The following is a 10954-nucleotide window of genomic DNA, read 5'->3' on the forward strand; positions in this document are numbered from 1 at the left end:
CCAGGCATATAGAACCATGTATGAGGTATCTAGATTTTTAATATTCACCTTGACAGTGAGGAGACACCACTGAAGGCTGGTTAGCAGCAAAGATACATGATCAGATCTGTATTTTGAAAAGATCATTCTATCTGACTATAAATGACATATGGGTGGCAAGGAGGTGTAAACGAAGCGGATGCAGAACACCAGTTAGGAATTAGGGGACTAAAGTGGTCTTTGCAACAGGTAGCTTGACTAATAGGGGTAGAGATGGAGAGATGTGGGATATCTGAGAATATATAGGAAGTAAAATGGGCAGAATTTTGTAAAGGATTCAAAATGGATAAGGAAGAGAAAGCTCTAAGGGCTGTTGCCTGAGCATTTGGCCTCAATGCGATGTTGAGGGTGCCATTTGCTGCAGAAAAAAAGCAGTGGAAGACAACCAAGTTATGGGGGAAAAGCAAAAATTTGGTCTTGAACATATTGAGTTTGAGGTCCCTGTGAGTCATCCAAGGTGAAGGTCAAATAAGAGGTGGCTTCATGGGTCTGGAGCTCAGAACAGAGGTGGAAGCTGGAGATGTCAGTCTGGGCATCAGGTTTGTATTGTTTGTATGGGTGGCGATTGAAGCTGTGGGCAGAGGTAAGATCCCAAGATGGAGACAGTGTGAGGTGAGAGGAGGGCCTAGGACTAAGTCTGTGAGGATTCCAGACACTGAACGATGGTGTCTAAATGATACAGACAGGAATGGCCCTAGAAGCCAGCACCACCAGCCTCATCACTACCAATACAGACCCCTCCTGTAGTTGCGTCACCCCGCTGGACTTCAATCATTGCCTCAAGAACCGGGACGATAATGGCCTGCCCATGCTCAGCACCAATGCCATGAGCTGGAAGACGATTTCTGCAATGGAGAAAAGGGGAGCAGGAGAGACTCGGCAGCAAAGGAAGAGAGTGTTTAGAGGAAGAGAGGGTCAACAGTGCCAAATGCTGTTGAGAAATGGAGATTTAAACAGGATGGGAGTGATGAAACCCAAGAAAGTGGTCTCCTTGTAGAGGACTGAAGCTAGGGCTGATAACAGAGCTAAGCCAGTCTTCCATATGCATAAATTGTACTGCAATAGCCAGTTTACATGTCTGTCTCCCTGGAGTAAACGTCTCCAAAGTGGAACTTGTCCACCCTATTATCCTTAAAGTCTAGTGCAAGTCCTGGAACGTAGTGGACACTTAAATTTTACTGATTAGTGAATGGGTGAATGAATGAATGAGTGATGGCAAATGATTGGAAGCAGAGGAAGAATCTCTGGCATCTACCTGGACTAGCTACTATCCTTCAGCTTTTTTTCTTTTTTACCGCAATGGCCCGCAGATCCAGGAAAGAGACGACAGAGCCCCCTTCCTCTCCCTCCCCTGGGCCCTGGCCCCCCTTCCTCTCTCTGACGAAGAGTCTGGACCGAAGGTTCTGCTGACGTGGGAAGGGGAGGAGAGTCTAGAGGAAGGGGAGGGGAAAGCAGCGCAGAGATCGCAGAGACCAAGGAGGCGCCCGCGGCTGCAGAGCTGCAGAGCGGGATCTCTTCGGGCTCTCTGTGTCCGGGCAGCCGGCGCGCAACTGGGCCAGAGGACAGCGCATCCTTTCGGCGCGGGCCGGCAGGGCCCCTGCGGTCGGCAAGCTGGCTCCCCGGGTGGCCACCGGGACCCCTGAGCCCAATGGCGGGGGCGGCGGCAAAATCGACAGCACTGTAGAGATCACCCCCACCTCCAACGGAGTAAGTGCCCGAGCCCCAGGTGGCGACGCCATCCTCTCCCCGCACCCCCGCCCCCGCGGAGCGCCTGGCATTTTCCTCCTGCGCATCCCCCGCCCCTGACTGCCTTCCTAGCCCTCGCTCCCACCCGCCCCCTGCCCTTGCTCTGCGGTTTCCTCCGCTTCACCCTTCTCCTGCCACCCCCTGCCCCCCAACAGCAGGTCGGGACCCTCGGAGATGCGGTGCCCACGGAGCAGCTGCAGGGTGAGCGGGAGCGCGAGCGGGAGGGGGAGGGAGACGCGGGCGGCGACGGACTGGGCAGCAGCCTGTCGCTGGCCGTGCCCCCAGGCCCCCTCAGCTTTGAGGCGCTGCTCGCCCAGGTGGGGGCGCTGGGCGGCGGCCAGCAGCTGCAGCTCGGCCTCTGCTGCCTGCCGGTGCTCTTCGTGGCTCTGGGCATGGCCTCGGACCCCATCTTCACGCTGGCGCCCCCGCTGCATTGCCACTACGGGGCCTTCCCCCCTAATGCCTCTGGCTGGGAGCAGCCTCCCAATGCCAGCGGCGTCAGCGTCGCCAGCGCTGCCCTAGCAGCCAGCGCCGCCAGCCGTGTCGCCACCAGTACCGACCCCTCGTGCAGCGGCTTCGCCCCCCCGGACTTCAACCATTGCCTCAAGGATTGGGACTATAATGGCCTTCCTGTGCTCACCACCAACGCCATCGGCCAGGTGAGGCGGCCAGGCGGGCCGCGGGTCTGGGGGCGGGCAGAGAGGGGCGAGGGCGGGGCCTCACGCCCGCTGCACCCTTCTCACATCCCCAGTGGGATCTGGTGTGTGACCTGGGCTGGCAGGTGATCCTGGAGCAGATCCTCTTCATCTTGGGCTTTGCCTCCGGCTACCTGTTCCTGGGTTACCCCGCAGACAGGTGAGGGCTGTCGTGGGGGCAGGGCTGGTAGAAAGGAGGGGGTGCTAGGGAAGCTAGCCCAAGCAGCTGGCGTTTACAAGAGGTCGAAGACGATTCCCTGGACTCTGCAGTCTTCTCTGGACTTCTATTCAATGGTCTATCCATGTCTCAACTTCACTCCCCATCAAGAAATACACCTTCCCTACCTCTTCCGTGCAAGGGAATGACTCGACCTCTATGGACTATTGGTCCCATTCCCACTAATTAGTGGCCCCCTATCCTTGAATCAATGGCCTCATCTCCAAAGAGAATAGTCTCATCCCCACTAACAGCCCACATGGACTGTTAGCTCCATCTCAGTGACCTCATTCCTGAAGATCAATATGTTAATTCCTAAACACCAACAGCTCCATTCCCACTGATCAATTGTTCAACTTCACAAACAAGTTACTCCATTTCTGACCAGTGGCCCCTCCCCTACAAGTCAATAACTATCTCCAAAGAAAATCCTCAGACCCAATAACCCACAGTCCCATGCCTGCCACCAAATGACCCAACCCTCTGTAGGTGAATAGCCCATAGATTAAAAGTCACATCCTCATGGATCCTCAGGGCTTTGAGATCCTCTCACCAAAATCCCCGTTTCCATGAGTCAGTAGCTTCACCTCCAGAGATCAACAGCCCAATCCCAGCAACCAATAACTCTTCCCACAGATCAAAAATCTCATCTCTGATTCTGGTCACCATCACCACTGACCAGATGCTCTCACTGCACTAAACTTCCGATTAGACTCAGCCTCATTGATCCACAGTTCCATCTAAGTGGATTAATAACTCAACTTCTATGGATCAAAGCCATCCCAACATTCAATATTCCAGTTCCTTAAAATCAATACCCATCCTCACTGCCCAGTAGTCACACACCTCTGTGGGCCAATGATCCGAAACCCACAGGTCAATAGCCCATCCCTATGCATCAGTGGCCTCATTGCCACAGACCAGTAGCCTCGTTCCTATGGAACAATGGTTTCATCCCCAAAGATCAATAATTTGGTCTCCTAAAATCTGCAGCCTTCAGCACATTAACCAATAAGCCCATCCTCATGGAAAAATGCCCCACCCCATTAGATCAATAGCCTAACTCCCAGGGATTGGTGCCCCCTTTCCAATGACCAGAGGCTCCCTATCTTCATCTCCATAGATCAATGGTCTTATCCGAAAAGATCAATAGCCCAGCCTCCAAGAATCAGTAACCATGTCTTCACTAACTCATAGTTAGTGACCATCATCACTTACCAATAGTCTCATCTCCTCTGGTCTGTGACCTTATCCTTACTGATTATTCCCATGGATTAATAGATTTATCCCAGTGATCAATAGTCCTACCCTATGGATTAATAGACCCATGTCCATGTCCTCACTGACCTTTCTTTTTTCTTTCTTTTTTCTTCTTTTTTCTTTCTTTTTGAGATGGAATCTCGCTCTGTTGCCCAGGCTGGAGTGTAGTGGCACAATCTCAGCTCACTGCAACCTCTGCCTCCCAGGTTCAAGCAATTCTCCTGCCTCAGCCTCCCGAGTAGCTGAGACTACAGGCATGCACCATCACACCTGGCTAGTTTTTGTATTTTTAGTAGGGATGGAGTTTCACCATATTTGTCAGGCTGGTCTGGAACTCCTGACCTTTTGATCTGCCCACCTTGGCCTCCCAAAGTGCTGGGATTACAGCCGTGAGCCACCGCGCCTAGCCTGACCATTCTTAATGTGTTAATAGACCAATGTCCCACCTCCATGGAACAATGGTCTCATCTCCAAAAATCAATTACTCAGTCCCCTAATATCATTAGCTTTACCTTCACTGACCAGTAGTAGCCCCATGAACAAGTGGCCAATGGCCTCCCCTCCACAGGTTAATAGTTCCAACTCTGTATATCAATGAACCTCCCTCTCACATATCCTCTGAACAGTGAGCAAGACAAGATCCAGGCCCACTGACCATTAGCTCTATTCCTAAGGATGAATGGTTCCAAATCCCCTAAGCAATATCCCATACCCTCTGTTGAGTGATCTCACATCCATTGACAAGTGCCCTAATCTCTGACCAACAGCCCAAGAGTCAATGTTCCCACCTCTTACAGAACCACAACCACACCCCAGTGCCCAGTAGCCAGGCATCACCCACCCATGGTCCCCATCTCTTCCTATCTTCTCAAGCCTCTGTCCAACTCTTGCTCCCAGAACTTCATTCTCATACCTCTAGCTCTGAAGTGTGCAGCTGGGTCTTACCCAGAAACTTCCCCACCACTAGAGAGTCTGGGTGACCAGAGGCCCTTCCCACTTTCTAGGTTTGGCCGTCGTGGCATTGTGTTGCTGACCTTGGGGCTGGTGGGCCCCTGTGGAGTAGGAGGGGCTGCTGCAGGCTCCTCCACAGGCGTCATGGCCCTCCGATTCCTCCTGGGCTTTCTGCTTGCCGGTGTTGACCTGGGTGTCTACCTGATGCGTAAGTGGCACCCTCCCAGAATTCCCTCCCTTGGGTCTCATGCCTACCTGCCTGCATCCCCAGGCCATCCTCACTGCCCCCTAGGCCACATTTCAGCTGCCTAGAATCTCAGCTATCTTCCTGCCCAGGCCCTTGAAGAATCCAGGGCTCTTGCTTCTCTCTACACCTATCTCCCCCTCCCGACAATCTTTAAAGTCTTTGCCCTGGACTTACTGCTGCCAGGGAATAAGGTGCTATTCCCCTGACAGCAGTAAGTCCAGAGACAAGGATTGTCCCTAGCTGTGCGACCTTGGACAAGGGTTGATGTGAAGGTCAAATAAGAGGCCTGATGGGAAAGGGCCTATAAATTGGAAATGTTGAACACTCACCCGGGACTCTGGCCCTAGAGCCCTCTTAGGTTTGAGCAGGAGAGGAGAGAGGGCTGAACAATCTCCCCAGTCCTTGCCACCCAGAGGTTAGCAAGGGAGGCAATGGTTGCAGCCTCCACTCTGGGTCTGACCTCGCTCTCTGTCCTCCTCCCTCCCTCTCTCCTCTTCTCTCTTATGCCTTCTTCCTCCCTGGCCTCCCTCTCCTCTCTCCACCCCTGCTGTATCTCCAGGCCTGGAGCTGTGCGACCCAACCCAGAGGCTTCGGGTGGCCCTGGCAGGGGAGTTGGTGGGGGTGGGAGGGCACTTCCTGTTCCTGGGCCTGGCCCTTGTCTCTAAGGATTGGCGATTCCTGCAGCGAATGATCACCGCTCCCTGCATCCTCTTCCTGTTTTATGGGTCAGTATTACCCTTCACCTGTCATCTGGCAATTCCCGTCTCTGCCTCCAAACTAGCCCTAGCCCGGAGACCCCTCCTCTTTTCCAACTACCCCTGGTCCAGGCCTACCCCAGCCCCAGTCCCTCAGTGGTGAGCATTTCCCACCCCTAGATCAGGAGAAGGGAGGCCTCACAGTATACCCCTTCCACCCTGCCCCCAGCTGGCCTGGTTTGTTCCTGGAGTCCGCACGGTGGCTGATAGTGAAGCGGCAGATCGAGGAGGCTCAGTCTGTGCTGAGGATCCTGGCTGAGCGAAACCGGCCCCATGGGCAGATGCTGGGGGAGGAGGCCCAGGAGGCCCTGCAGGGTAAGAGATAGGGGTCCCTGTGAGTGTTGCCTCACTTGCACACATGATGGTGCCCTCTGCATGGTTGTAGCTGTGCCACCTTCTCCCAGGGTCCCCACCACCCATGTGGGAGGATCCTGGGTCTCAGAGTTGTCTTCTGACAGCTCCTCTCTCTCTCCCAAAGACCTGGAGAATACCTGCCCTCTCCCTGCAACGTCCTCCTTTTCCTTCGCTTCCCTCCTCAACTACCGCAACATCTGGAAAAATCTGCTTATCCTGGGCTTTACCAAGTGAGCCTGGGTGTCTGGGCTGAGGGCCAGGCCAGTAGCTGGAATGGGGGCTGGCTGGGTGGGAAGGCCCGAGGACCCCTGCAGAGGACCATCAGCACTGTGGAAGGCTGCGGGCGGGGATTCAGACTCTGTTCTTTGCTTCCCCACCCTTTCTCACAGCTTCATTGCCCACGCCATTCGCCACTGCTACCAGCCTGTGGGAGGAGGAGGGAGCCCATCGGACTTCTACCTGTGCTCTCTGCTGGCCAGCGGCACTGCAGCCCTGGCCTGTGTCTTCCTGGGGGTCACCGTGGACCGATTTGGCCGCCGGGGCATCCTTCTTCTCTCCATGACCCTTACCGGCATTGCTTCCCTGGTCCTGCTGGGCCTATGGGATTGTGAGCATCCTACCTTCCCCACAGTGTGGGCTCAACAAGGGAACCCCAACAGAGGTGCTTCAGACAGGCTCAGCCATTTCTTCTGGCACAGGCCTCCCAAGACAAGCCCCAGACCCTGCCCAGCTCTTCCACCAGCCTCCACCTGGCCCCACAGCCCCATCTGCTCTCCCAGTCAATTACTGAATGCCCAGAGCCTGCCCAGCTAGAGCCATGGGAACAGAGAACCAAGGGGATGACACCCGGGACTAGGCCAGCCTTGGCCTCCCCACCTCCATTCATATCATCCCTCTTGCTTCTGCAGATCTGAACGAGGCTGCCATCACCACTTTCTCTGTCCTTGGGCTCTTCTCCTCCCAAGCTGCTGCCATCCTCAGCACCCTCCTTGCTGCTGAGGTCATCCCCACCACTGTCCGGTGAGAGCAGGGGTGCCCCCAGGGGCAGAGCCAGGCTCCTCCGCCTCCCACTCCCCCACCCCACCCCTGAGGACAGGGCCTGCGGGCTGGAGGAGGGGGGCTGCGGGAGAAGGGCCGGGCAAGGCCACGGCTGTGGGCTGAGCTCCTCCTCCGTCTCCCCCAGGGGCCGTGGCCTGGGCCTGATCATGGCTCTAGGGGCGCTTGGAGGGCTGAGCGGCCCGGCCCAGCGCCTCCACATGGGCCATGGAGCCTTCCTGCAGCACGTGGTGCTGGCGGCCTGCGCCCTCCTCTGCATTCTCAGCATTATGCTGCTGCCAGAGACCAAGCGCAAGCTCCTGCCCGAGGTGCTCCGGGACGGGGAGCTGTGTCGCCGGCCTTCCCTGCTGCGGCAGCCACCCCCTACCCGCTGTGACCACGTCCCGCTGCTTGCCACCCCCAACCCTGCCCTCTGAGCGGCCTCTGAGTACCCTGGCGGGAGGCTGGCCCACACAGAAAGGTGGCAAGAAGATCGAGAAGACTCAGTAGGGAAGGCAGGGCTGCCCAGAAGGCTCAGAGGCACCTCACGCCAGCCATCGCGCGGAGAGCTCAGAGGGCCGTCCCCACGCTGCCTCCTCCCTGCTGCTTTGCATTCACCTCTTTGGCCAGAGTCAGGGGACAGGGAGAGAGCTCCACACTGTAACCACTGGGTCTGGGCTCCATCCTGCGCCCAAAGACATCTACCCAGACCTCATTATTTCTTGCTCTATCATTCTGTTTCAATAAAGACATTTGGAATAAACGAGCATATCATAGCCTGGACTTCCCTCCCTTCTGTTTGTCCTTCTATCTCTTGGGGGAAGGTTTTTCTCAGTGGAATGCACACCAATAACAATCTCCCCTCTCTCTGCCTGTGCCCTGCCCCGAGTGGTGACTTACAGACAACTGTCACCACTTACTGACTGCTTGCACTGCTGCCAGAACTGGGCTAAGCACTTGACACACTTTGTATCATTTAATTTTTACAGCATTGCAAGGTAGGTGTTTGGATCAATTAGGGGTTTTTGTTGTTGTTGTTGTTGTTGTTGTTGTAAGCAATAAAAACTGGCTCTAAGGAACTTAAACAAAAAGAGAATTATTAGATTTGGTGGGGCAGGTTGTGGTGGGAGCTCACAGAATGAAGGAGAAGCAGAACTAGTCATAAAATAACTAGTCAGGAGCAGAGAAGACTCCTTGTCTGAGGAGCAAAAACCAGCACCATTTTTGTCAGGGCTTCTTCTAGATGAATGAGCTCCAGTGGAATTTAATCTTTGGGTTATCCCACTGAAGATTAATTTCCAGAGAGCATGTCACTGGCTAGCTAGAGTAACATGCCTCCCATACCCCTATTTCTCCCAGCTGGGAATAGGGAAAGCAAAATTTGGGCACTGTTAGCAGAAGTGGGACTGGGTGTCGCTCAGAAAAAAACAATGGAAGCTCAATACAGCGTTATTATTCTCTTAAACCAGATGAGAATACTTATGGTCAGAGAGACTCAGTAACTGGCCCAAGGTTACAAAGCTAATGAGTGACAAAGCTGAGACATGATTAGATCCCAGAGAGCTCTTCATGGATGCATACTGTAGTCACCTTCCCAACTCTTCTAACTTTTGGGCACATTCCTTGGAAGGCAAGAGTGGGTTCTCTTGGTCTCTGGAAGGTGGCAGCTGAAAACTGAGACTTCTACCTCAGTGCCAGGGCCTCCCTCTTAAACCACACCTGGTTTGGCCTTACCACTTTGGGCAAATCTCTTAGCTTCCAACTTCTTTTAAGAGTTGCTATGAGGATTAAACAAGATAATATATCCTAAGTGTCTCTTAAACTACCCCCACTAGGTGTAAGCTGTGTAAACCAAAAATTATCTGAGACAAGTCTCAATCAATTTAGAAAGTTTATTTTGCCAAGGTTAAGGATGCACCCATGATACAGCCTCAGGAGGTCCTGAGGACATGTGCCCAAGGTGGTCGAAGTCCAGCTTGCTTTATACATTTTAGGGAGATGTAATACTTCAGTCAGTATATGCAGGATTTGCAATGGTTGGATTTGCAATGGTTGGAAGAGCGAGACAACCCAAAGACAGGGCCAGGGGCTTCCAGGCCGTAGTTAGATTTAAACATATTCTGATTGGCAATTGGTTGAAAGAGTAATTATCAGTAGAAAGGAATGTTTGGGTTAAGACAAGGGGTTTTGGAGACCTAGGTTTTATCATGAAGATGAAGGCTTCAGAGAAAAGATTGTAAATGTTTCTTATCAGACTTAGGTTTGTGTTGATGTTAACACTGGAGAGATAGAATGAGGCATGTTGGACCCCCACTTCCCGTCATGACCCGCACCAGCCTTTCAGGTTAAATTTGAGAGTGCTCTGGCTGAGGAGGGAGTCCATTCAGATGGTTGCAGGGTGGGTGGCAATGCGTTTGAGTTTTATTTTTAGTTTACATTCTCCCCCTTCTGGCCAAGATTTGCCAGAGACTACATCAATGGCCACCAATTGTAATTTTGTTCCATAGCATTGCCTGGGTGACATGGCTGCCTGCCCCAGGTCCATCTTGTCCCTCAGTGGGACTCGCTATGGCCGAGGGACTTACAGTCAACAAGACTTACAGCCAATTAATTGCTCTAGGCTAGCTAGGAATGGACATGGACAGGCATTCACCCCTTAAAATTGTTTTTTCTTTTAAGTAGAAAGTGAACAAACAAAAGCCAAAGGAGAGGTTACAAAATTGACTTATTTTTAAACTTCTATGCATTAAGCTACTATAATCTTGGTTTTAGTTACAGACTTACAGCAATTAGCTATATAAAACATAAGCGTTGTTCAAAAAAAGATTTAATATATATCTATCGGCACAACTTATAACTGGGAGTATTATACCCAGGAGGCTGGGTGAGTCACAAGGTATCTTTATCCTATCAGTAATTATTTTATTTTAATTCTACAGGAAGTAGGAAATATTTTTTTTTTTTTTTTGAGATGGAGTCTCACTCTGTTTCCCAGGCGGGAGTGTAGTGGCACAATCTCGGCTCACTACAACCTTTGCCTCCCGGGTTCAAGCAATTCTCCTGTCTCAGCCTCCTGAGTAGCTGGGATTACAGGTGTACGCCACCACGCCTGGCTAATTTTTTGTATTTTTAGTAGAGACAGGGTTTCACCATGTTGGCCAGACTGGTCTTGAACTCCTGGCCTCTCAAAGTGCTGGGATTACAGGCATGAGCCACCATGCCCAGCCAGGAAATTCTTCATGGTTGGGATGGATGCAAAGGTGACACATAATAGCTTAGAAGACAAAGTCCTTTATTTTACCATCTGTTTACGTGTCTTTGTACCCATCCTTGATTTGGAGGGCCTGACCTTGACCTAATTCTATCCCTTAAAACCAACCCTTAACAATCTCACGCATCCACCTCATCCACAACAGTCCCTGGGCTTAGAGAGAGGGTGCTTATATAGTCTTAGCAGCAGGTCATTTTCAATGAGTAACAGATCCGGCCCAGTGGGATGCCAAATGAGGTAGAGTCACATCCCTGGTCTTCAGAGTACCATGATTTTGGTTTCCTAGGAAATATAACAAGGAGAGATAGATAACATAAATATTTTGACAATCAAAAGAATATTTGTGTGTCAGAACAGAAAAAGGGAGCTATTCTATTAGAGTAC

General features: G+C 52.3%; 1 protein-coding gene across 3 annotated transcripts; it reads left to right on the forward strand.

Moving 5' to 3' along the window:
• The first annotated feature begins 258 nt into the window (after positions 1-258).
• SLC22A17 (solute carrier family 22 member 17) lies at positions 259-8068 on the forward strand. Of its 3 annotated transcripts, none has more exons than XM_055291789.2 (10): positions 259-1746; positions 1941-2444; positions 2537-2640; positions 4962-5116; positions 5715-5880; positions 6080-6225; positions 6389-6494; positions 6654-6925; positions 7173-7284; positions 7448-8068. In XM_055291789.2, the coding sequence occupies exons 2-10, from the start codon at positions 2178-2180 to the stop codon at positions 7734-7736; spliced, it is 1617 nt and encodes a 538-aa protein (XP_055147764.1). In that variant the 5' UTR covers positions 259-1746; positions 1941-2177; the 3' UTR covers positions 7737-8068. The 3 variants fall into 3 exon arrangements, with proteins under 3 accessions (XP_055147764.1, XP_055147765.1, XP_063465480.1); XM_055291790.2 differs by having other exon boundaries at positions 265-1746; positions 6654-6871; XM_063609410.1 differs by lacking the exons at positions 259-1746; positions 2537-2640 and having other exon boundaries at positions 2271-2444.
• The last annotated feature ends 2886 nt before the right edge of the window (positions 8069-10954 follow it).

Source organism: Symphalangus syndactylus, chromosome 9 (assembly GCF_028878055.3).
Source record: "Symphalangus syndactylus isolate Jambi chromosome 9, NHGRI_mSymSyn1-v2.1_pri, whole genome shotgun sequence".
In the NCBI taxonomy this organism is placed as follows: domain Eukaryota; kingdom Metazoa; phylum Chordata; class Mammalia; order Primates; family Hylobatidae; genus Symphalangus; species Symphalangus syndactylus.